Source organism: Poecile atricapillus, chromosome 1 (genome assembly GCF_030490865.1).
Source record: "Poecile atricapillus isolate bPoeAtr1 chromosome 1, bPoeAtr1.hap1, whole genome shotgun sequence".
NCBI classification, from domain to species: Eukaryota; Metazoa; Chordata; class Aves; order Passeriformes; family Paridae; genus Poecile; species Poecile atricapillus.
Window position 1 is genome coordinate 144,715,283 of NC_081249.1, and position 27,296 is coordinate 144,742,578.

Sequence of the window (27,296 nt, forward strand, 5' to 3'; positions counted from 1 at the left end):
GCTGCCTTTGCAAAGCCTCACTCTTAAATGCAGATCTCCAGGGAGGCGTCTGAGCTTGGGCATGGTGGCGGATGAGGAGGCAGGAGCAGTTGTGCTGGTCATGGTGGTGGTGCTGCTGGTGGCACTCTGGGGGCGTGGCAAGGCTCCAGGCCTTGCACACCCTGTCCACACACCATCCAGGTTTTTCCAGCACGTATGCAGTTTTGCTGTGCCCTTCCATACTCCACATCCAGCTTCACCAATACAGTTAATTTATCTTCCCTAAATAATTGTTTATGTACAAAGTACTCAGCTCTTCAGAAATTATTTTTTCTGTAAGAGACCAATTCTACTCTCTGTGTGTGGTACTAATAGACAGAGAACTAGTTCTTGACTTTCTTGGATGTCTTCTCCAAGTGAAGTGCAGTTGTCTGATATAACCCCAGCATGAGTGAAAATGGGGACAGAAATGTCATGGACCATAATTTCATTTTCTTTCAGGAATGGTTCATTTTCTTGCCTCAACAGTAAAAAAAATTTGATCTGAATTTTTCTCTTCCCATTCTCCTCCTGATCCTCCATAGGAAAGAAACACAAACAAACAAAACAATGAGAAAAGCAACAGATTCAGTCAGGAGCCTTCCCAAACTCTACCGTAACTACGTGGTCATTCTTCATATTGAAACAATAACAGCCATTGAGAAAAAGCAATTATTGAATTATTGATATTTGAATTATTATATTGAATTATTTGATATTGAATTATTGATAATTGAATTATTATAATTATTGAATTATTATAATTCAATTATCAATTGAATTACTGAATAATTCCAGTATTTCTCAAAACCGTCTTTCTGGCAGAATTTCTACCATGTATGTCTAGACAGTGAAATGCTGCTCCCCAAAACCCTTGTATTCAAATTGTAAGGCATGGAGGTGATGGTTATTTCTCCAAAAAGCAACTAACACATCAGGATTGTTTTCTCCAAGCGCTACCACGAAGAGAAGAGTGAAGACATGAATTTAGCTGCCAATTTTAGTCTCAGAGGATCTGAAACAACATCCTTACCTTTGAAATCATTGGTGCTGTAACTGTCCCGGACGCAGACTGACACGTAGATGGGCAGTGGGTTCTGGCCATCACACAGTGCTTCTTGCTGCTCTGAAAGCTTGTGGGGGTCTTTCTGGTTTTGAAGAAAAAGTGTTACGTGAGAGGAGATGGAAACGACACACGGTGAACCCACTGGTCCCAGTGCAGGAGGAGCTGGGAAGCTCCACCCCAGCATGCAGGATGCACCCTGGCTGCTCCACCACGCAGAGCACGGCAGGTACCCCCACCAACCATCCCTGAGCAAGCTCCCAGGCTCCAGCCTGGCTTTGTGCATGGATTCACAGAAAGATAAGGAGGGAGACAACAATTTCTGTACACCTCTATAAGTCCCAGGAAGTATTGTCCTGACAAGTAGAAGGAGGGGTGGGCTGCCCCTTAGGCTGAGGAGTGTAGTGAGCCATCCTTGCTCTTCTGAATCTGAAGGAAGCCCTTAAGCATGTTGATACTTAACTTCCTTTTCTACCACACAACAGCTATCACAGTCTACCCTCGCAAAGGGACTGAAATTTGGCAGCAAATTATTGCACCCCACCCGGCTTCTTTTCTGAAAAAGCATATTCTCATTGAAGAGGTTTATAAAAAATATGAAATCTCATGAACTCCTGGAAAATTTAGGAGTAGCTTGCTCTGGAAGGTTCGGGAAAGGTTAATGGCTACATAGAAATAGTCAGCACTGCTCAAAGGGGGAAATGGTTGGTTAAATTGCAAGGGGGACCACATCTAGCTGAGATTAAAAGAGAGGCATCTATTTAGCTCACACCTTTGTTTAATACCTAGTATTCCTCTCTATGCATTTATGTTCTGTTTACATATACATAATGCTATATATGTACTTACATAAAAATAAACCCAAATAAATGGTTGAACAACTGTAGGATTTCTGCCCCCATTGGAGGACACTTCTGCTCAATCCTCAACCACTCCACTTCTCAACCTCTTTCCCACTTTCCAAGTGCCAAAGCACACATCCTGTAATTGTGATCCCCTTGGGGAGAAAAGGAGGTGGACTGCTTTACTGTAGGGGTAGAAACCCCTTCAAGTAACAGAAAAGCAAATTTGAAATTACTTATAAAAAATAAGTATCACTTAAACCATGTGAGCAGTGATTCTGAGGAAAAGCAAAATATGTACTTGCCTCCACTGTATTTGCATATCAAATTTCCTGCCAGTTGATGCAACTCACTGAGCATTCTAGCTGTTTCAGGATTACTTGAGTTAGTTTTCACATTGTTGAGATTACTCTTCTTTGCATTTTGAACTCTTTTTGCATGAGTAATTTGCATCTCAGATTCACTTTCCAAGACTGCCTTCACTTCACTTAAATACCAGCCAGATCTGAAATGGCTGCATCTACAACTGAATTTATTAGCACATAGGATGCATTTATTTCTAGGCAAACCATTAAAGGAGTTTTAAAAATCTGCTAGTTCGTTAACACAGAGAATTCCCCTCTGCTTTGAGGCACATTCTCTGAAATGATGGACTAGTTTCCTCTCCAACCACTAAGGGAAAAACATATGGTTCTTTAAGAAATGTAATATACATCATACCCCATCGTTTAGTAAGTACTCAATCATGAGACCCCAAAGATCTATAAATGATGTCCTGTATCCCTCTTCTTTCCTCTGGCAAAGCTGTTTGTTGTAGTACTTCATGCGATCCATGGAGAAACAGCCCATCTTGCATTTTGTTGCTTGTTTTTGGGCTTCACCAATATGTGAGTCCAGGTCCTTCTGTGACCAGTAGGCATCTCTGTATAAGTTGGCCATGGTCCTGGAGAAAGACAATACAGAAGTAAAAAGGAGCAAAAAAAGACTGGAAATGTGCTTTGAGAACAGAAGTTCACATTCAGGGATTCCCTTCTGCTCACACATACTCTGGTTCAGCTGCTCCATCCAGCAGAATGAACACTCCAGAGTTTATGTGACAGTTTTCCAATATGGACCTGAAGAATGAGGTGGGGTTTTTATGTTCTTGACCTTTTTAAATTTTTTTTATTTAAGCAGAACTGGCTGTAGGTTAAGGGATAAAACTGCTATGTGTGAACATAGGTATATTTGTAAAGCACAAAAAATTATAATAAATTTTCTTTGTTTGTTTTTCAGAACCTTAAACTCATTCATATTAGCAGCTGCCTCTTGGCTTGATTCACTTAGCATTAATCTTATGATATCACTGTGCTTTATTTTAACATCATCCTCTATTTTACCAACCTCCTCTGCATGGAACAATCAGACATTAGGCAGCCTTAGATTCCGTGAGCAGGGAATAAACTGCCCAGAGAAACACAAAAGTGGCAGGTTGCAGGGGTAAGTGTGCACTGTCCAGCAGTTCTTTCCAGCTGGAAATCAGAGTCAGTCTCAGAAGTTAATGGGACTGCAACGGCTGGGATTCAGTGGAGAAAGGAACATGCATGATGCTATGGGCATTCACAGTTTCATCCACAGTAACTATTTTCCCAGAAAGCATCTTCATGAGTGTAATTGTCATATGCACATTTAACTGCTGCACATGTGGAGTTGACAAGCACAGTAAAAACTGCTTATAGAAAAAGTGTGCACCAAACTGAGCTAGAATTTAATAGCCTGTTACTGAGAAACTTGTTTATATGATGTTTGAAGAAAATCTCCTGATCTCGTCTGCTTTTAGAAGCTACTCTCTGCAGCAGTGTGACCCTCAAAAGGCCTGGCCAGGCCTCCTGCTCAAGCTGGCTTACCATGTGGTGCCGGACAGCCCGCTGATGTATGTCACACAGTCCAGGAGATTTAACTTCTTGAGTCCCATGAGGCTGCCATACAATCCTGTCATTGACTTCAGCCCTCCTCCTGTCGTGATGATAGCCACAACAGGGACCTGTTGGGCACAGGGAGGATGGGACATTCACACTGGCAGCATTCAGCACTGCAACCCACACTGCAAGGGGGTCTGGTCACCACAGCCAGCCCAGGTCCCTTTTCAGAAGGAAAGACTCCAAAACCAAGCAACAACTGCTACTGCCACTTATTTCCCTTTGGATAAACATGCGTTCATAGATTAATCCAAACTTGGGATTCTTGCCCATCTCTAGGGCAAATACAGGCACAGATGAACAAGAAAAAGCCTTCTGTGGAAGCAACAATGTATCTCTATGCATCTCTCACTCCACCACTCTTATTTCACAAATCGACTACTTCTGTATGAAAATCTGCATGCCAGTCCCATGAAGAGATACACTCAGTTCACAGCCACTGTTGTTAAGCTACCCTCAGCAGTTATTCTTCAGTATCTTGAAGTTATTTTAAAATAAATTATATTTATTTTAAGGAATTTCAAAACTGCAAGAAACAGAAGATATAAGAAGCACTCAAAGATGTTAGTCCTAAACTCTCACAAAGTAGTAAAATTGGTATAAGGAAAAAAATATCTTTGGTTTCTAATGTATCCAGTACTTCTGAACCAAGCCAGTTATTAGCTCAGCATGGCAGGAATGAACACACCTCAACTATGAGAAATTCCAAATTGATAGTACTGAGGGATGGTGACTGCAGCTAGTGTTTTCAATGACAAGCCTTGGCAGCAGAAGCAAATATACTCAAGACACATGGACCAGCTGGTACCTGCACAACAGCTACATGTGGCCTGTTTTGCTGACCACTCATTTACAGGAGTACAAGAAAGCACTAGAGATTCAAGTTCTCTTCCCTCAGCACACACGTACTTCTTGATCCTGCAGATCGTGTGGTAGGTGAAAAACATTTTTGAGGGCACTTGCTACATATCTCTTTCTTTTCCCAAGGAAAGCCATCTCTTCAGAACATAAGTTAAACCCAAAGCGCATGTCCAGGTCTTGGTGGCATGAGCAATTACTAAGATAAAAACAGACACATATATTAAATATTGACACACCCATATCAATCTTAGGACATTGATCAAAGATAATCTACAGGACCCTTCCCTTCAAACAGGATGATGCAACATGACAGGAGCAAGAGAGAATAATTTTACTGTTTTTAAAAGTAAGAAACTTATGTCAGTTAATAAGATTAACTAATTGCATTATGCCCAATTATTGCTAATTGGAAGAAACAATTACAACTTACAAATTTTTTAAAAAAATTAAATTAATATTCTACAACTAAAACACCGACAAGTTTAGAAAATCCATGCAGATGCTCAAGAGTGAAAGTATCAATTCCTATTTCACAGGTTATTTTCTCATTCGAAATCTAAAATAACACTCAATTTTCAAAGAGTGGCATTTTCAATGTGAATGAAAATTCTCCTTTTGAGCAAGTGGAGTGGGAAGGCATCCCCCTCTAGCGGTGAGCACCGCTGGGGAGGCTGGCTGGGAACCCAGCCTGCTGCAGAGTCCTCGGGGACACCCAGCCCCGGGATGGGCACAGATGGGTCACTGGGCAGGATTCCAGCCCTGCAGCTCTGCTGTGTCTACACTTGCACAGGCTGTTCCAGGGGTCAACGCTGGAAGATCTATTCTACATCAGCCTTGACTCAAAAATTGTAAGGCACATCCTCTCCCAGAGGAAGACTTCACTGATGTCTATTTTGAAATGTAAGTCAATCCTTAAGGCACCACAATTGTAGTTTATTTCCCTGGGCATTTGTGCTCTTCTGCCCACTAATCTCCCTCCTGGCCCTTCCTGCCCTGCTCCTACAAGACATCAATAGGCAAGAGATGGTCATGGTCAGGTCAGAGCTACCTGGCCAGGCATTGTCAAATGCCAGGGGTTTGCATTTTCTTCCAAAGGCAGAACCTCTCTCTTCTACTGGGTCCATAATTTCTATGAAACTAGTAAAGAAATGTAATTATGAGCTTTCTCCACCACCAGATTTGGACAAAATCAGACAAATTATTATAACCTTATTTGTAAATGAATACACACAATGGGAATTGAGTTAGGTGGAGCTGCAAAAGCCAGTTTCTATTGTAAATCAAGATCCAAACAAACTGCTTCTCAAGTTTGCTGAAAGTAAAATAAATAAGCAGGAGGTGTTTTTCCTGTTGTGGAATAACACCAATTTTCCTGTTATCACTGTCCACTTGCTATTTTGAAATGAATGACAGAAAATTCAGTTTGAATTCAAAATTTTTTTTTCTTTTCTTTCTTTGTCAGACACACACACATAAAAATACCAGTTTGCCCAGTTCTGTGTGTTCCATAAAGTTATGGATAACCTGAAGTATCTCCCTGTTTACTGATGAGTATCAATGACACATCTACAGATGTCAAAGCACAAGTTAACTTGTCTACCTTAGTTTCTACTCAATATATAGTAAAAGTGGACTTAACAGAAAACAGGGTCCATCACTGCTGAATATTGATAGTAAAGCAAAAAATAACTCCTAATTCCTGATTAAATTAAATGTTTACATCTGACTATTCTTGTTGTTGTTGCCAGCTAGCTTTGTTCTTTTTGTGAATTCCAGAGACTGACATTGACCAAAGAAAATATTCTGTGGTCAGAAGGAAAGGGACAATGCTGAAATAAATACATGTTTATTTCAGTGTTTCATCAACTGATTAAAGACAAATCTTCCTAAGGCTAATTATGTATTATATATTGTGCATGTATTTTATGTTTTATTATAAGCACATTCTAGTTTTCAGACTGAGAATGCTTGCTTGTGCCATTTCCATGTGGCTAAAACAATATCAAAATCCATGAACCAAGTCTTAAGGAATAGAAGAAAATGTCTTACCAAGGTTTTGCTGTCACATTCAAGTCAAATCTTTTCTCCTGGAAAACAAGAATGTGTAATTTTTTAATTTTAAATTTTATATTTTCCCTTTCTGTCTTGGGGCCAGAGCTTGATTTATACCCCAGCAAGGTCTGGAAATCACAGACTTTAATGTCTGAGGTCTTGGCATATATTTCCAAAAGCATTTACTTATTAGTGAAACATCCCTACCTACAGATCCTAAATCTTTCCAGGCTGCAGAAACCATTAAGCATCCTGGTATAAGAGGTTTCTGAGACTCATGCAGTAGCTCCCACTTCCTGTACTACTCATAAGCTTTCTGCAGCACCCTGAATTACCATTGTTTGTGTGTTTTCCATTCTTTATGCTCTAGTACACAGCACAGCTGTGACATCCTGGCCATAGTCTCACAATTAAGAGACTGCAAAGTCTGCATTTGCTTCTGCCCACACTTTATCATCTCTTAAAAATCATTATTTCAATCTTCATATTAAGTGACAAAGTGTGCTTTGTTCTGAGAGGATGTCTTAATGGTTCTTTTAAATCAATATCCTCATTATATTATTTAAAATACATACTCTATGACTAATATTTTCAGCCTATTTCAATATATTGTCCTCTTAAATATTTGGTTGACTAAGGACAGGTTTATTGATATTTTCCTCTTTTGTGCCCAAGAAGCAACTTTCAGTTTGGATCCTAAGCAAAGGGGAAGTCAGTGAGTCTTTGGGTAAACAGGGAGAGATGTTCTGAAGGAAGTATGATATTTTCTTACGTCTTTGTAGGTCTCTGTCTCCACTAGTGGCACGTAATGGAGATTAATACAGCAACAACCTGCCTCTGTGGAGAAAACATCTGGAGAAACAAAGCTCTTGTTTTCTCAAAGTCTAATCAAAAATCAGAACACTTCTGATACTCTTAGCAGCCATCTGGGACAACAGTGTGAGGAACTGTTTCTGTTTAAGTGACCCTTTATTACCAACACCTGGAAGTGATGCTTACCTCTGCAATGGTTGTTTTCCTTCCCATGGGCAGCGAGTTCAGCATCACAACTGGGGAGCCCGTCTCTGTGCTGTACCTGCAGGACCACTGGCAAAACAACATGCTTTAGGACAAAACCAGGAATGGGTTTACCCTCTCTCCTTCCTCCCACTTTCTCGAGAGACACTGAAAATCCCTCCATCACCAAGGCCACTCCAACATACAGGGTGGTAGCGCCTCTTCTTTGGCAGCATGACATCCAGTGTTGGCTCTGCGTACTTGATGTAGTGGAACTCGATGGGACACGATGGGCTGACAACTCCATTGGGGCCCAGCATGATATCCTGAGTCCCCTGGAAGGAGCCCTTCACAGTGAGGGAAAGCTCCTTCTCTAAAGTAGCAAAACAAAGATCATGGCAAACATTAATACGATTAACGAGAAAAATGTGCTAGCTTGATTAAAACTGGGGTGCAGGTGGCACAGCTTTCCCCAGAGCAAAGTGCTAGAACTAAAGTAAAGGAGCAAAGTGGATGCTCTTCTGATAGAAAGGGGACTCTGAATATTCCTGCTGTGATATAGAACTGGGATTTTGTTTATTGTGCATTTAATAGCCCTTATTAACATGTATCTAGATGATGTCATTGTCTATAACAACCTAATGTGTTTACCTGCCACTAACTTCACTGAACACTGTAAGCACTGTTTATTTCACTAACCCATTATATGAAAGGGGCATCTCCTCATACGTAAGCATGCAACAACTACTGGTAAACAGATAACAAAGCAATAACCTTACTTGATTTTTGCTTCGTCTTCTCTGCCACTTCAACTTCCAAGCAGCAAAGTTCACGACACTGTGAAAGACAGATTGTAGGATTTTGTGAGAAAGACCATCACATCCCATCCTCAATAATGAGGGACCTGTGGACCCCTCAGTTTGGAGTAACTTGGAGTTCTGAATTCCCTGGCATCTCTGGGCTTTTTCCCATTAGCTGCTGACTAATGAAAAGGAAAATCTTTGGAGGGAGTTGTGGGAATCGCATGTGTGACAATGACTTAAGATTGAGCACAGTGAGCGAAATATACAAAGGAAGAAAATCAGGACCATTTTCATGATAGTAGCATAAATACCAAGGGTTAAACTAGGAAATAAATAAAGATATGTCACTGAGAGATCAAGAGTCAGTAGTAGGAAGGGTTTTCTGAAGAAGCATTGCTATTAGCGTTTTGGGGATTGATTTTTTTTTTTACGGTGTTCACTCTTCTTCAACATAATGTATTTTTGACAAGTCAGTATTTCATGCAGAACTTACCCACAGAGTATGGCTCATCTCCAAGGGAAGGAAAGAGCTGGGTAGATTATCAATAAGTGACTTCACAGCCTTTGTATCATTGAGTTCTGATAGACAGCAGTACATTTTTTGAAGTACTAGTACCAGAGAAAAATTCTGTGTGTATGTGTGCATGCTTGTGGGTGTGTGGTGTGTGTGGTGTGGTGAAGAATAGGAAAAATCGGAAATAAGGAAGTATAGGACAAATGAGATATCTTCAATGAACAGGTAAATAAAATATCCCATTTTGAATGTATCTAAATAGGAAAGAGGAAAGAAAGAGAAAGAATGAGCCTACTGGCTTCTTTAACCCCCACCCTCCCTTTCCCTTTACATTAAGGAATCATTTAAAGAAAGTATCTTGGGAAAGATACATACCACCAGCACTCCATTGCTAGCAATCATTTCATGAGGACCAGGTCTGGGAAACAAAATGAAAAATATGGATTTCTTTGAGTTAAACAAATCCCTCTCATCTTTACCCAGGATGCTGCCCTTTCTTCCCACTTAAACAAACAAGAGTCTGAGAGACCCCAGCAAGTATGTAACAAGCTCCTTCCCTTGCTTGCATGGGCTGAGCACTGCTCTGAGGAGACTCATCTCTGTACCAAAGCTGAACAATGTGTATCATGGTTGTTTTTTTACAGTGCAATCATCTAAAATGGAATCTTCTGTTAGGCAGTCAAATTCTTCTCACTGAAACACGTGAAATAAATGTATTTCAGCCAATACACCAGCATGTCCTTGTTGGGAATACAGTTATATGTATTGTTATATGGCATGCAAATATTTTGACTTGCAAGGGGACCAATGAGGACCACTGAGTCCAATTCCTGGCCTGCATAGGATAACCCCAAGAGTCACACCATGTGCCCGAGAGCATTGTCCAAATGCTTCCTGAACTCTGGCAGGCTTGGTACTGTGACCACTTTCCTGGGGAGCCTGTTTCAAAGTGGCACAGGACAGCCAGTACCAATTATGTGGGGAAAAAAACCAAAAGCCTTCCAGATCATTCAGGTGAAGTCAGGAGATGGTGTGGAGCGACTTGACTTCTGGCCTTGGCTCCCTACTAGTAGGAGAGATGGCCTTAGAGTAGTCACTTTAGTTCTGCCATGCCTCCGTTACCTTGTGGCAACACAGAGACAAAAATGGTGACTCATGGGTGGCAGGCTGACCATGCTGGAGAAGGAGCCTTACATCATTACAAGAGTTCCCATCCCATTGTGATTGTGTTAGGCAGAAAGAAAACACAATTACTAGAATTCAAAGAGTACTGCAAGGGAAAACTGGAGGAATTGGAGATACACTGAAAACCTAACTAGTATGTTTCAACACTAAAACTGCATCCAATACATAACGTGAAACAAGCAACGGAAAATTGATAGGCAGGAATGCTCACACACTCAGAAAGCCTTCTGAAATGTCCCCAGGTAGATAAATCATAGAATCATTAGCTTGGGTTGGAAGGGATCTTAAAAGGTCATCTAGTTCCAATCCCCTGCCATGAAAAGGGACACCTTCCACAAGACTAGGTTGCTCAAAGCTCCATCCAGCATGAACAGTTCCAGGGATGGGGCATCCACACAGTTCTCTGGTGTAACTGGTAGGTGCATCGTTGAGAGCAGCTAAGCTACAGAACAAGCTAATCAGTCAGGCGTTGGGGACTGCAGCAATAATGTAGGAGAAGGCTACTTTTTTTACAGAAAAACCCAAAACATGATTTCTAATACTGCAGGGTTTTTTGTTTTGTTCTGTTTTATCATTAATGACTTTTGCATTTTTAAAATAGCCTCTGTGTCACTTACGCAACTTCCAATTTGAATTCAACCTCTAGTTCCTCCTTGGCCTGAAAGCAAGAACAAGATATTAAATGAAGCAGCTACATAATGCTTTGTCCCTAGTCTAAAGCCAAGTCCCTAATAAGTAATATTGAAGTTACTGGTGGCAATGTGATTGCCTGTGATAAATACTTCAGACTGGGTGGTCTGAATCAACATTTCAGCCAGATGATTAAATGATTCCTTCCTCATCTCCTTCTGACTTCATGATATCGTCAAAACAACCTATACTTCTATTTCTTGGTGTGAAGCTGCTGCAGAAAAACAGTTTGCAGCTTCCCTTATTTTCTGAATTCCACCCTTTTCTTCCAACTATTCCTGGCACTGTCCTGCCATTACTAACTGTACTGGCTATTATCTTGGAAATTAAACATACTTTACACCCATTACTTTACGGTAATAAACAGAGAACAGTATAAGTGACTGATCCAGAATCAGTGTTATGCAACCCCGAGTAAGGCAGTGCTGATTGTACAAGCTGGTTGTGAATGACCTAGTTTGGATACCAGAATCTGTCCCTGGCAGCAAGAAGTTGCATGTAAGATATTTTGCTGATCTCATCCTTAGATCACAAAAGGAATCAAGATTATTTTTCCCATTTTATAGATGGGACACAGTAACAGAGTAAATCATTATCCATTCATAGTGGGACACACACTGGGGCAACTTCATGTTTGCCTTTTGGAGTGACAGTAGACACAAGCAAAGGGGCAGGGGGTTATGAATTATAGCAATTACTCAGATTATTAATTACATGGTGAAAAAAGTATACAGATTATTCACCCTGCAACATCTGTATTGCCTTGGTGTTACTCAGAGGTAGCTCACAATTAGACCCCTCCCCTACTTACTGCACTGTTTCAGTCCTATGGTCTTTAATAATTTATAAAATATTGCAAAGGGGAATTCAGACTCTCAAATTCAGATTATTTTTTTTACCACATTTTTTGTGCCTATAATTTGAATGGCCATTCATGCACTCATTATTGGGATAAGTAATCCACGGCAGGTTCAGAAAAATTTTGAAACTGTTCTGTAACTCTCCACTGGTTTCATAGTTTCTTTAGCTGCTTTAGTTACTAAGTTGCTCTCACATCTGGGCTAGGCTTGAAGTACAGGATCACTGTTCTTTCAAGTGGAAGTTTAGCAGTATCAAAGAGTGCACAGAGTAGATGGTCATCTGGAGTAGCAAAATCCTCATCGTACACTGTGAGCTCCAGCACGTTCTGGAAAAAGAGGGAGAGGACTTAGTTACAGTTTCTCAGGCTGGACATCATTAGCTCCAGGCAAAAGTATTGCTGAGGATGTACTTGAGAAGAAAAGTTGAGAAATTAAATACCATCCCCCTTTAGAAAAACATACTTAAACTGCATATTCATTCTTGCCCAGATCATTTTAATTGCTGTAACAAAATACATTGGCTATACCTATACAGCTGCTTGGGTAACTCCCAGAGTCTGTATCCATCTTGCACTGACTCGTAAGAGTCTCTTGTTACCCTAAAACTTCAAAACTGAGCTTGCTTTCTGGCCCTCCTATGTAGCACCACTGAACAGACACAGGAACTCTGTCATCTCTGCTGTTAAATACTTTGAGCAGTCATTTATCATGTGCCATCTCCTAAATAATTCCTGGGCACAGTTCAGGAGATACACACACAAAATCTTCAGGCTGCTTCAAACAGACGACTTTGGCTCCTTACCTTGACCTGACTCTGGATTCTGAAGTAGAAGGTTTCGTTCCACACTGGATTGTCAGAGTTTCTCACAGTTTTAGTGCGTGACCTTTCACACGTCGCCGTTGGCAGCCACAGGGACACATAGCAATCAGCCTGGCTTACTGGGGAGGGGAGAGGCAAAACAATTGCTAACGTGGCAAAGGCAGCAGTGCTGCAGGATACTGGAAAGGTTACTGCAGCAGCTGGTACCAAAAACAAGCAGAAGTTATTTAAAAGTTATTTAAAGATAGAAAAGTCTGATACAATGTAACTTCTCAAGATTCCCTCCTGAGAGAGAAAAAGCACTGACCACAAGATGACCTAAAAGAGGAGGTGGTTTCTGTCCTTCCTTGCATGACATGTTCCTATACCAGGACAGTAACAGACAACAGTGATACTGTGTATAAAAAAAAGAGGTTGAGAATTTTTTCTTCTAATCAGCCACTACAGTTTCTCAGCCAACAAGCTTTCCTGTGTTCATGCATGCTTGCACACACAAACCAACCCCTGAGCTGCTGTCTGATAAGAGGGGCTGGGACCCTCCTCCACTTTTTGAGAACTGAAAATGGTCCTCATCTCTGCCTTGTTCTCAGTGATCTTCTTTGTGATGGTTTGTGAAAGGAGCTGCAGAACTACACCTGCTGTATGAGATGGCAGAGGCTTCCTCCAAAAGGAGCTTATTGAATTAGACATTGGAATTTAACTAATTGCCACCTACAGGAAGAGAGAGACCAAGTCTCTCTCCTAAAAGGCATCAGGAGAAAGTAGTGAAGGATTTTACATCCCCTTTCTCACAGGCATCTAAACTGAGGTATATCTTAAACAGCTACAGACAAAAATGCCATTTACTGTGTTTCTTCTTGGAGGTTATGCAAGGTACATCAGCACTCTGAAAATCTCTGATTCAGTTCTCAACAAGAAAATTATCAGCTATTATGTAATGCAAAAGGTAACCAGCTTTGAGAATGGATGTCATGTGATGTGAGACTTTTGAGAGAGACAAGTGATGGCAGCAGAAATGGAGATGATCCTGCAGCAGCAGGTAAGGACTCTGCAGGCAGGGCAGGGAACAAGAGCTTGCACACTGACCTGTGGGGACAAGCAAAATGTTGCCTGTCTGCAACAGGACCTTTTTTTGTCTTCTTTCTTTTCCTCCTCCACCAAGTTTTGCCCCATGTCACCCTACAGCTACTGACTATCTCAGACTGGTTGGAGGCTGCATTTTATGCCGTTGAAAGTGTTCAAGAAGCCTTGCTGCTTTTCTGTCTGAGTGAGAGTGAAAAAAATCCAGAACTGCTTGAAAAATTATGTATGCATTGTGATAGGTCAATAGATACCTTAATTATTGCTTTCCTACTTTTTAAAATTATAATGCAGAAACAACAACCACAAAGTTTGATTCTGTCAATCTTTTTTCTAAAAAAGTTGTGGAGAAATCACGATATTCCTGAGTAAAAAAAAAATTCTTCTGATGGAAAAGTTTGTTTGGAAAATATTGTGTAGGCCCTAGCCTTCTCCCCCTCCTGCTCTATTTCACATCTTAGTTTGGCTTTAAAAATGAGATTCTGGCAGCAATTTCACTGTACCTGTCTAAAGTCATATCATCTGCTTTAATTCTACCTTCCCACCACTCTTATTTCTTAGCCTCCTTGTGAAAAATTACTCCTTATTCACTTTCTTTGCCACTTCCTTTTTTGTAGTGAGAGCTTCCATGCCCTCATCAATAATTTCACTCTTAAGGACTGTAGCCTTTTCAGTCCCCCTGAATGTAAAAGTTGTTTTAGTTGTTATTCTGTTTCCTCAAGTGTTTTTATTTCTTTTTTTTAATCTGGGAAATTCCATGCAGACAATAATGCTTTGAAGAATTTTGAAACTGCAAAAATATGCATTTGAATATATTTGGAGAATCTAGAAGTAATGCTGCTGATTTTAAAATGCATTAAAATGATTTTTGGTAACTACTATACGATTTTGGCTTTATCATTTGAGATCAATGACTGATGGCTGTTTGGCTGGCAAGTACTTTATTCTGCTGATGTGATTCATCATTCCTGTATCTTAACTGTACTTTGAGATACAAAGCATATCAAGCAATCCTTAATTATATGAGTAGATGCAGCCAAACTAGTCAGCTGTGTATTTAATGCAAAATGTTGCCTCAGTTCTGCTTGCACAACCTCTTTCTATAACCTCATTATTTGCCTGGTTGCCTGACATGCAGATGATCTGAGATGAGTCCCTGATGAGACCTTTCAGTGTTCTTGCTTCACCACACATGTGCCACAGCTGTGGACCAGCAGGGAGGTGCAGAGTGTGCAGCTCAGTGATGTGACCTAGGATACAGCTGTTGTCTCCCTCAGTCAGCGCTGTGACACAGGGAAGTCCTCTGGTGCACCTTCCAGAAACACATGTGACAATCACAAGGTAAGACGGGAATGGTACCGCATGGAAATCCAGATCTTTGTCTATCAGAAAATCTTTCCTGACTCTTCATGTGCAAGACATTATAGAGCCAATCACTGCTGCTCACAGTGAAACAGGAGAATCAAGAGAATCATGAGGGTTACATCATTTCCCTTCCATGCTCACTCTCAAACTAATTTCAGCATCCTTCCACAGGCAGTCACGTAAATCTATTTACTCAAATAAAACAAACAATTAACTTGTCTGTTTTGTGTGAAATACGTCTCCTCAGCACACATGTGGATAGTCCATGTTCTTTTACAAAACAGTGGTGTTTCCCTTCCCAACCTACTCCCTTCCCACCACTTTCCTGCCAGAGACTCACATTCTTGCACAACTGCAAGACTCCTGCAGAAGCCTTAGAAAGGACCGGGCATCCAGCCTTCAGTTAGAACGTTTTTTCAACTGTTCTTTCAGGGTAATTAATGGTGGCATTAGCCTGGTGGTAATGACTGTAAAAAGCTTTTTCCTTTTCAATTCAGCTTTGTCAGAACGGAGATTGAGGATGTTGAAAAGGTTTGCTCCTCCCAGCCACATTTCCCAAGGTGCTACTACCCATCAGCAGAATTACCCCTTGTTTTTCAAAACATGGAATGGAGTCTTTCATCTACCTCTGTCAGAAACTCTCCTTTCTTTGATATAAAGTACTTATCCCCAGAAACACATTCAGGTCTTGAAACTAGTGAGAAAGCAGAGGGAGAACAATGAAACAGCAGCAAGCAGCAAGGACTGACCTGGTTTATAACAATTAATTTACATAAACACTGGGTTATTTCAGAAACACTAAGAAAAGATTGTTACAGAACTATAAAATATAGGATTTTCCTGTTTCCTGAGCTACCACTAAGAATGGAGATACTCACAGGCATCCACTCGCTGGAGATTTCTCATCCGGATGATCCTTACGGTCAACAGGTAGCAAGGAGAGGATTCTATCTAGAGAGTAAAAAGGGGGTCTGAATAAGCCTTTGGTGGGAAAAAAGTTTCAAATGTGCAAATAAACTGTGTGCCACAAAGCACAAATACAGTTAGTAAAACTTGGGTCAATTATCTCACTATTTTGCAGATGAAGCTTCTGGTTTTAAAAATGTCTTAACATTTTATATATTTCACTGTCTTTTTGTTTTGTTACTCTGAGACTCCAGATGGCTCATCCAAACAAAAAACACAGGAAAAAATCCCTGACAATTTACACAGCCTTACAGTGAGACTCTTGCAAAACTTTGAAATTGCTGAGTCTAGACTACAACATAACTACAGTAAGCCTCTCGAACAGATTAAATGCACTGGTGAGCACCATGATGAAGTTGTCAAAATGCCATCAGTTTTAATCAGTTACAGTCAATCCCCCCAGTAACTACCCATACAGTTCCATAGCATTGAAAAAAAGTGCTGTGGAGAATGCTGTTGTGGACTCCCATAGGATAAACCTGAAGCACCACTTTTTAAGAGGTGTTTTTGCCTTCTGCTTCAGAAACATAGATTTCCTGCAATTTACTATTGTACAAGAAAAAGTGTAACAGTAACCTGAGCTTTTGTAAATCACGACTATGAGACAAGCCAATGGCTGAAAATTGTTTCCAGAGGATTTAGGATCTAAAGATTTAGGTATTGGTTGCCATTGGAGAAAAATAAAAATACTACCTTTCTCAAAAAAAACCCTGAAGACTGAAAGTGCTTAACTTCCTTTGTTCCCTTCAAATTTGTCAGGCTTAATCTTCTATAAAGCAAGTCTCTCCAGGTTTTGTGGCTGCAGGGACCTCTTCCTACTTATTATTATAAGATAAATGTGAGTTCCTCCTTCTTAGGAAGACGATTTCCTGCTGGCTCATTCCATAAACTTGTCTGGCTCAGAGCTATCTGCAAAAGGCTATTTTGACCAAGCCAATAAATAAATCAACATTTCCTGTGGCTGTGACACATGGTTATTTCCTCACACTCCTAGAAACATTTCCACCTGCATAAGTGGTTACAGAAAAGCCCCACAAATCATTCTTTTTGAAAATTGCTATTTTTATCCATAGGTTTCCTCTTTTTTAGGAGAATCCTTCTAATTCTGTAGCACTTCAGAGACTTCCTATAACAACTATAAGCAAGCAGACAAAATAGATGTTAAAAAAGAAGCTGGAAGAACCTCACTTAAACCAACTTTTTTCTCAAGAGAACAGAGCAAAAGGGTCTATTTACAGATGGAAAAATAACTATGCCTCTTTCATCACAACAAATTACATTTCCAATATGTGATTAGAATCCTTTATTCTCTCCTCTAACATATCATGTTATGTTAAAATCTTTTTACAGAGTTCTTAAAAACCATTGTTGTTTCCACTCCTCTTAAATGTGTGTCCAGAATTCTGTTTTTTCCTTTTTTTAGTGCTTCTTCATGAAATTCAACCTAGGAAATCTATTTACCTTCTATTTCAATTGTTCTCAAAAGAGAATAACCTCACAGAAGCTACAAAATTTGCAGACAACTGGTGGAAGGATATGTCCTCAGAGCTACCCCGTGCAAAGACACTGGTTCAGATTTTAGAAATAGTATAACCATGTTAATACAGTTCTACACCCTGTTAATTTACCCTTCTTCTCAGCTGGGTAATTAGCAAAGGTGGATCACCACACTCACATGTTAGGAATGGGTTTAGGCACCTCAGCATATGCCCTAGAAGGCAGAAACTCATTGTTCCTTAGGATCTGCATAAACATGGGGGAAATTCTGGCAGGCATTTATCTCCAGGTTGCACAAGGTGCTGCCAGCTCCTGGATCAGCTCCAGCAACACTTCCTCTGACAAGTGGCATTGCTTGTGTGAGAACCAATGAAATCATTATTTGCAGAGCAATTTGTGATTCTTAGACAGGTGAAAACTTGGGTTGGGATTTGGGGTTTTTTTAGGGAATATTAGATGGTTTCTGCCACGTGATCACCTTCTTCCTGGTTCCCATGCAATAACTTTCTAACATGTTAGCCAGATTTTCCCTATCTGGTAGGGGGAAATCAATTCTCAGAGATGCAGGATTCACAAAAGAATTTACTGAAATTAAAAAAAAAAAAAAAAAAAAAAAATTAAAAATTAAAAATCAGTGGTTTAACAGAAGCCACAGAAATCAGGATGTGTGCTTGCACTAGGGGAGAGGCTGATGCCATCAGCCAGTTACCTGAGGAAAAGGCAGGAGCCAGGCGTCAGTCATCCTGACAGACCTGGCACCTGCTGGTGGTGGTAGCAAAGACAATAGGGAGGGCAGAATTCACCTGGTGATCAGGCCTTGCTAGTTCTTCTGCTCCCAGGAGGATTTGCTATTTTAATTAATTCCAGTAACATCTTAAACAAAAGAAATATATTTAAATAGTAACTGTGACAACTATAACATGATGTACCAGGGTCTAGTTATAGAGACAAAGAAAATAGCAGTCACACATGTATAAAACAAAAGACAGCGGTTCTGTTATTCTGCTTACTTAACACCTATCATGATACTTTTAACAAAAAAAAAAAAGAAAAAAAGAAAAAGGCTGCTGCTTTATAATGAGGTTCCACATACAGAGAGGTTTCCACCACAGCAAACTGTGAGCTAGTCTTCAATTTGGTGCTGCCCAGCTTGTGCTTGTGTGTGTAGCACATCTGTATGCAGTACAGCACTCTGAGGTGCCAGTGCATGAGTAGGGTGTACACTGCTAGTTTCCCTGAAATCGCAACTAAATGAAGTTTTACTGGGATTCTCCAAACAGCAACTCCATCTAGTGTAGAACAGACCTCATAGTCTCTTCTTCTGATTTTATTGTGCTTCCCATAAAAAAGAAGAACATTGACACTACTTGGTACTAAGTAAGGGATTCCTCTGTCATGTGCATGATCCCCACTTTCTCCTAGCTGAGGAGTAAGAATTTGAAAACAGAAATTTCTCTATCATGAGCACTCTGGTAATGCAGGCTGTCTGCATTCCTGGAACATGTATGCCTCTGCAGGTCTATCTCAGGCCTCTTTAAAGTCATGCTTCTATTCAGGTGTAGGTATGTGTGGCATGCATCCATCTCAAGAAGCACTGCTGTAAATTACTCCACATTTAGCTGTAAAATACATCCTGTCTCAAGTGGCTGTGGAGCTCTAAAATGGCAGGACTCCTTAATGAGGCAAGAGTCCATGAGAGCAGGGAGTGACTCTACTTTACCTTTTTTATTTTTTTGACTTGGTTTTCTCTCAGTAGCTTGCTTTCTTCAGCCTTTAGGCTTCTTCATCTAACAGACTCTGCCAGCATGAATGATTGCTAGCTTCATCTTTCCTGCTTGCGATACCAATAGTATGGATATTCATTCCTTCACTTATTGCAGGCTACCCCAGTCACACAATTCCACAACAGTATTGTCAAATGTGTGCTGGGTGAATGCTTTTCAGGTTTGTTCTTTTTAGTGTTAGGTACTTGGTTTACAACAGATGTTCCATCAGATAGCAGAATATTGTAGCTGCCTTGCCAAAACAGAGACCGGTCATCCAACAACACCAAACCAGAGAAGAGAACCTGAACCTTCAGGAACAGTCAATATATTCTCAGACTTGATTGTTGTTCTTTTTAGATTGGTATTTATTCCAAAGCAGTTATAAACTAACAGAAGAATAATGCAGAAATCCTGAAATTCACATTCAGTTTGTGTGTGTGAAAACTGTATCACCATCAATAAGCGGGTATCCTCCAACCAGACACTCAGCTGCTGATTTTCTACATGAAATGTGGAATGTCTTCCATCTGGTCTCATGAGTAGTGGTCTTTGTCATGCTGGGTGCAAAACTGTGATGAGGAAGCAAAGAAAACTATGTGCCACACTACACTGGTACCATTACTTATTTGAGTCCAATTGCATTGTGTAATATTCCACAAACCATCCTGCAAAGATCAGACAAGCTTTAAAAATACCTTTAGCACAACCAAGCCTTTTACAATGACTGAAAAATCCATTTCTACATACCAACCTGAAAAAACATGTGTCATCTATGTATATGTCACCTTCCTCTCTATCCACACATTTTTCCTGCAATCACCCAGGAATAATTCCTCCATGTGTTTCCATGTCATCTACTAGCTCAGCAGCCCTTCCTGGCAAAGATAGCTTCCTTGCCTTGTCTAAGGTATTCCTGCATTCCTGGCCCAGAGAAGCATTCTGCTGAGATGAAATCACTCCCAGGATGTTGCAGGGCACTCCTTTCTTCATTTCCAAGTGCTAATTTAACTAGATGGTAGCCAGGGACCAAATCATTCCTTGCTGATGGTGCATCTAGAGCTGGTGGTGTGTGAAAGTCTATCTTGAGCTGTCTGAGAGCCAGGTCTCCCTACAGAGTGCGTGTGAGTTTTTTACAGTTGTAGTCAGGATGCTTCAGGCTGTGAACATCACTCACCAATCCCTGCCCCAGCTTGCTACAGCCATGGGATGCTGTGGGATGTGCCGGGATCCCCCGTGGCAGGCTGCCCAGACCTGCTGCTCTTGGCCACCTCTCTGAACTTCTTCCTCATTCTTGACAAAATCAGGCTCCACGATGGACAAGATGCTCTAACTGCTTCCTTCCTTCACCTCCTCCAGGCTGGGGAGGGCACCTCAGCCGAGGGCTGTGGGGCTGTGCGCGGGCATGCTGCTGATACTGACGATCACTGCTGCCACAGCAGTGCTTTTCATAAGCTGTGTGTTTTGTGGCTTTTAGTAGTACAATCTCTTCTTCTCATCAGACCATCTTTTCACCAGGAGTAGCAGAAGTCTTGGTTGGATATCAATTAATTAGAAATACCCACACCCAGATGGAAAAGCCCCTTTGGGGCATACAGCCACAGAAACCCTGGCTCCAGCTGGGGAAATTTTTCCACATCCACAGAAGCATGACAGGTATATGCAAGGTCACAAGAATTGTATCCTTGAGATGATTGCTTCCTTATACATATCCATCATGGGACTCAGAAAACTTTTGAGGAATGACACTATGCACATTATACTGTGCTTGGAAGACATTTCCAGAAAACAAAACCTCAAATACTGATCAACACAAGATGGATACTCTCACTGCACAGTGATCCCATAAAAATGCAGAGATGTATAATATTTAATAAATAACAGCATTATTTATTATTTCTATTACTTATTATATAAATCTGCAGAGATGAATAATTTGATCGGTAACTCAGGCTAGCTGCATAGCTCTTTCAATACAGTTAACATTACCTTCCCCCTTTAGTGTTCGCAGATGTTTAACAATCAGACTTCTTCAGATTTTGAAAAACAGATCTATTTGAAAACTTTAACTGTTCAACTGCATGTTCAAAATTATTTCCGTATGTGAAACTGTATCCAGAGCAATTGTCCATCCATAAAAAAACAACAGTGCCTTTTTATAGTGCTCTGCCCTCCCTAAGTAGAACAAATATGACAGAAAGAAACTAGGCTGAGCATGAACCATATGAGCTTTGAGACTCTTTACACCTAATTCCAAATAGCTGTAAAATTAGTGATTATGTCTGACAGCTGTTGAACATTTCTGGATTCTTATCCTCATTACCACAGGCCATGCATTGCACTCTGGAAATCTCTTTCTGACTACCAGTTCTCAAGGGTATTTATAGGTCTATCTCAGGTACAGATGTTTTGCATTTTTGATGTCAAATATGGATTAGAAAAACCATATTTCAAAGCTTTGAGCTGACGGGATGTGTCCTCATTTGATTTTATGAGGTTCATTTTTGAAGTGGGAGGTGTGCTGGAACGTGTAATTTCAGCAGTCTGTATTTTAGGCAATCCCATACCAGCACTCAGGGTGGCAGAGGAGGTACCTGGGCTCAGACCAGCTTTTGCAGCTGAGCAGAGCTGCTGCTGCTGAAGCCATGCTGCTGCAAGCAGTGGGGGTCTGGGGGTGGCTCAGGAGTTGTTGACTCCTGCCTTTCCAGCTGATGCTGAGGCTAGGGCTGGAGCTGCTCCTGACAACAGGCTCTAGCCCCTGTGGGAGTCAAGGAGCCCATCCCCACCAGGGACCCAGCCCTCCTGCCTGCCTCAGCTCCTGTTCACATTGCCAAGCCCAACCTGCACCAGAAGCAGATGTCACAACTTGCTCCTATTCTTGCTCTGCAGTGTGGCAGCCCCCCCCCTTCCCATGATCTCAAGGGCTGCTTCCAACTCCCAAAACCCAGCAGAAACCAGAGCTCCTGCTTTGCACAAGGGTGAGAGATTATCCTGTCCCTCTTCTGTTTAAGGGCAGCAGCTGTCCCAGCTGCACAAACCCTGAAAGAACAAGAAGCCCATATCTGGCAGGGAAATGATGTATGACTTGACCCAAGAAGTGATGCATCTTAGCCTTATTAAAACATGGCTCATGGTGAGTTTAGAACTATGCATCCAATTGTTCCCTTCCCCTTCCCTCCTATGCATTATTATATGAGGCCTGCTGCAATCCTCAAATATTTTGGTATAAACACTGATGTCTGAAATACCAGAACTGGCTCCTCCTGTTACTTTAGCATGGATTTAAGCACCAGCCTAGACCCAAATAATACAGATTTCTTAACACAGATAAAAATCATCATGTTGATGTAAAGACACATGCAGTTGCTGTCAAATGCTGTCATATATTTCTAACAGACAATTCCTCTGAGCAAGCAGATACCCTCATATTTAAGTCTTCTGGCAGTTCCAGTGATGAAAAATTAATATTTGAGAAAAAACTAGGAGGAGAGAAAAATGTATAAGCATCCTTTACAAGAATGTATGATTGTTGATGTAGCCTAATAATGATCATGCAAGTGCATAGGATGGAGAGTGGAATAGTGAACACAAACAAAAACAGCGCCTCTGTAACCACATGCAAAAACAATTCAGTCCATCACCAATGCATTGTCACGAAATTTGTAATTTTATACTGTAAAAAAGAATCCTTCAGTATGAGACAGGACCAATATAGTGGTCTAGAAGAAGGTTATGGATATATCAGATGATTCTTTTAGTCCGCTACTGTCACATCTGTACCATTGAAATTTAATGACCATTAAATATCTTTGATCTAAAGTCTATATCCTGAGCACACAATGGAAAAACAAACACATTACTGTGTGGGATTAAGAAATGGAGACAAGTTACTTGTCAGATGTATAATTATTGTAAGTAATTATAACCCAGGAGCTCAAATCTTTTTTCTTCCTTTCATCATGCTTTTAAGTTCCTGACCTCTTGTAAGGAACAGATATTATACCAAAAACTGATCAGTAAAATTTTTCTGCCTGCTTTTACTATCTACATAATTCTTCATCCTAGACATGGTCCAGAATTTCAGTATCTCCCCAGGCTGTAGATACCAGACATTGCAACCTAAATATTTGTAAGATGAAATACCACGAAGACCCTAGACTTATTATACAATATATCCTGTGAAAATACAGTCTAATCTTTTAACTCCACTGGGGTTTTTTTAATAGTAGTAATCCTAATGCTGGGAAAACACAATAGCTAAATTTTGAAGAGTGCATGTGAAAAAACAAAGACTATTGTGAATATTAATAAGAATTTGTTTAAATTTGTGAGCACCCAAATTGCAGCAGAACTACTTGGTAAGCAGCTTATTACAAAGCTCACCTGTGTGCCTGTTCACAGTATGATTTCAACTTTCAGACAAAGCTCCATTTCAGCTTCATTTTGCCTCAGTAGAACTTGTCTGCATGAACTATAGGGCAAATTTTCACATAATTATCTGCCTCAGAAGCAGGCACTTCATGGGACAAAATTGTTATATGAATCATTCTTAAACTTCTCCATTGACAGATAGGAAATAATGCCCAGACTCACTGCACAGTAGCAGAATGAGAACTCCCATCAAAAAAAAAAAAATCTTTGACTGACACTCATGCACAAGAAATAGCCCTATCACTCATTTTACAGAATCTCACTACAGTTTCTTCCTGATGGAGCACAGAAGTTGCGAAAGATCAGGGTTCAACAATCCAGGACCGCCTCATAAATTGCAAGGATGGAGATCACACTACCAAAGCCATTGGCAGCAGAGCATGTCTCACTGTCACTTTTGGCCCTTTCAGTTACAAAAAGTATTGTGGAACAGAAAGCTCACCTGTGGATTTCTCTTACAAGTAAGTGAGGCATTAAAATACTAAATATTCAGCCTGTTCAAAATAAAATGTAACAGAGGGATAAAGCAAGCAATTATGGAAACTGAGACACCTGGTCTACTTGAAGGTGTCCCTGCTCATTGCAGGAATTTGGAACAAGATGATCTTTAAAGGTGCCTTCCAACTCAAACTATTCTATGTTCTATGAAAATCATAAACATAAGAGGAATAAAATTATTCCATTAATAGATTTACGGGCATTTCCCTTGTAACACTCAAGCTGCTGCCATCATTCTTTATCAACCTGAGACTTCTCCCCTTTTGAGAAAAACAAAACCCTTAGCATTCTTTGGTTCTAAATCCTCTTGTTCTTAATACCTTGAAATCACCTTGGTCTGGCCCAGTACTGTCAGCATTCCTTCTTTGCCATTCACCATCTCCCAAGGAACCAAGCCCTGAGTTTCCATCCTGAAGAAAGGAAGAAAAAAACAATAAATGATAATGTTAAAACAACAGCAGCAGCATTACCAGGATAGATAATTAATTTCTACTTGCAATAATTTATGATGAAACCTCGATTAGAAGGGCTGTTGGTTACGCCCAGCTGTGTTACCGCACTCAGATTAATGGACAAACCACCACATATTTTGGTGCACACTGGCACAAAATCCATGTCAGGGGTACCCTTTCAATGAGAAAATAAATGAAGACCATCACAGCTGTAAAATATCTAAAAGGTGTCTCTACATTAATCCAGTGGAAAAGGTTTGCTTTTTCTTTTGAATGTGATCTTTTGGCAATTTGTTCCTGCTCTTAGCAATACTAAAGTTCAGTTTAAAATATTCCAGAATATCTTCTATGACCTTGAACACAGAATATGAAATGCTACAGTTGCAAAATTTTAAATCTAATGTTTCAATCTCTTCCAGGAAAGAGAAGCTCCAAAACACCTCTACAGTGTAGGGTGCCACCTTTTGAGGCACTTTATAGAGCACCATTAAAGGACAGTATCTACAAAGAAATGTTGAAAATATTCTGTTTTCAAAGCACTTCCCGAAGTGATGTGCCTTCATCCAGTCAGGGAGCACACAAAACAATGCATAATGAACTACAGTTAAAACTAAATGCAAATCTTGAAACAATGCAGAGAATGTAAAGCAAAATGAAAAAATTCAGAACCAAAAAGGTAATGTGTAAGTAAAATTCAATTCTCTATTCCTGCTCTCTATCCTGCCCTTATCCCATTTTCAGTAACAAAAAAATGTGTTTGACACATTATTATACATGTCAAAATCTTGTTATTTATACAGAAATATGAAATTTTTAATAAAAGTAGCATTTAATTGCAGAAGAAAAAAGGCTGACAATTCAGTCCCCTGAAGGAAGTTTCTCCCCCAGTTCATTTTTTCCTCCCTTCTTACCTTTTTTTTTGGCCCTATACTACTCTGACTTCTCTCATTTTGTCTATGAAGATGAGATCTTTGGCTCTGGTGGATTCAGAAGGACTTTTCCACTGACGGCCTTGAAGAGAAAATTTTAACTTAAACTCCTTCACGCAGAGGAACTGCTGTATAGTCCCATCAGACAGCAAATTTGCACACTAGCTTGAATACAAACACACTCACAAAGCAGGATTTTGTTTTCTGTCAAATGCAGAGGACCTTAAGTGAAACTTTAAAGCTGTTTTCTTACCTCTAGTGCATTTGATGGTATCATGGTCTTCCCTTTATTCATGTAATAGAGTGTTTCTGGCACCTCCATGGGCAGCAATTCTTGAGACATGTTTTCAGGATCTATTCCTGGATCCTCCATGGGCAGGAATCCTTTAGACATGCTTTCAGGATACAGTCCTGGCTTCTCCATGGACAGGAATCCTTTAGACATGTTTTCAGGATATAGTCCTGGCTCTTCCATGGGCAGGAATCCTTTAGACATGTTTTCAGGATATAGTCCTGGCTCTTCCATGGGCAGGAATCCTTTAGACATGCTTTCAGGATACACTCCTGGCTCCTCCATGGGTAGGAATCCTTTAGACATGTTTTCAGGATCTACTTCTGGCACCTCCACGGGCAGCAATTCGAGAGAGATATTTTCAGGCTCTACTCCTGGCACCTCCGTGGGCAGCGGTTCTAGAGACATATTTTCAGGATTTACTCCTGGCACCTCTGTGGGGAGCAGTTCTAGAGACACGTTTTCAGTGTCTGCTCCTGGTACCTCCACTGGCAGCACTTCCCAAGACATGTTTGCAGGATGTACTCCTGTGGGAGTCAATGACTTGTTATTTTATAAAATGACCTGAGGCCCCACCCATCTCATCTCTCTAAGTAAAGGGCTCCCCTCCCACTGCGAAGGCAGTGGAGCACCGAGGATAGAGTGCTCCAGGGGAGGACCTTATAGCACAAGCACCACAGCCAAAAGGAATCTGGTACCTTCCTCTGGCTGGGAACCTCTCCCAGCCTGCACCTGCCCCACGGGTCCTGCACTGCTGCCACCCATTTCTGTGTGTGCAGAGCCTCAGAATGGAGGGTGCTGCCACCGAGGCCTGCTCCTTCAAACCCACTTCTTCCTTGCCCTGAGCAGGGACGGCTCCTGGCTGGGGGAAACTGGACCCTGAGAAAGGCCTGTGCATCTGAACAGCTGGTGGTGATTTCCCTGCCTGCTGGCACAGCCAGTGCACGGTGGTCAATGTCTCCCTGTTGGCAGGGGGACCTGAGCTCGGTGCCTGCAGAGGGGCAGAGCCTGTGGCACACAGGAACCCCTGGAGATGGCCATCCCACTGCCTGACAGATCACTGCATGGGCATGCAGCTCCCAGATCCTCCTGGGCTGCTCCTGTTCCTTCCTCCCAGGGGAGAGGCCACGGTGTGGGTGCAGGGCCCAGACTTTGTTTTTCAGGGGTGATCTGTAACTAGAGGAGGTGATTTAGGCTAGGAGCAGCAGCAGAAGCAGAGTGGGATAGGACAGCAGGGGAGAAGGAGGTGGATGCTTGCAGGGGGTAGCAGAGATCTTGAAGTCAATGCCTATGGCTCCAGGCGTGACCCAGGATTATTGCGGCACGCCGCAGTATTTTAAATACAGCAAAAAAGTGACAAG

The 27,296-nt window shown here is 41.0% G+C and overlaps 1 protein-coding gene across 1 annotated transcript in view; it reads right to left on the bottom strand.

The window, feature by feature from the left end:
• Positions 1-26,445, bottom strand: part of LOC131584251 (cytosolic phospholipase A2 epsilon-like) — a 32,917-nt gene extending 6,472 nt beyond the window's left edge. Inside the window, exons 1-15 of the mRNA XM_058849199.1 lie at positions 25,897-26,445; positions 24,583-24,672; positions 15,986-16,058; positions 12,645-12,781; positions 12,037-12,168; positions 10,910-10,950; positions 9,483-9,525; positions 8,570-8,627; positions 7,997-8,163; positions 7,794-7,880; positions 6,085-6,134; positions 4,791-4,929; positions 3,810-3,946; positions 2,644-2,866; positions 1,052-1,166 (exon numbers count right to left, since the gene is read on the bottom strand). Coding sequence (XP_058705182.1) covers positions 1,052-1,166; positions 2,644-2,866; positions 3,810-3,946; positions 4,791-4,929; positions 6,085-6,134; positions 7,794-7,880; positions 7,997-8,163; positions 8,570-8,627; positions 9,483-9,525; positions 10,910-10,950; positions 12,037-12,168; positions 12,645-12,781; positions 15,986-16,058; positions 24,583-24,672; positions 25,897-26,445 — 2,041 coding nt within the window. The remainder of the gene's footprint in view (positions 1-1,051; positions 1,167-2,643; positions 2,867-3,809; positions 3,947-4,790; positions 4,930-6,084; positions 6,135-7,793; positions 7,881-7,996; positions 8,164-8,569; positions 8,628-9,482; positions 9,526-10,909; positions 10,951-12,036; positions 12,169-12,644; positions 12,782-15,985; positions 16,059-24,582; positions 24,673-25,896) is intronic.
• Between the last annotated feature and the right edge of the window lie 851 nt (positions 26,446-27,296).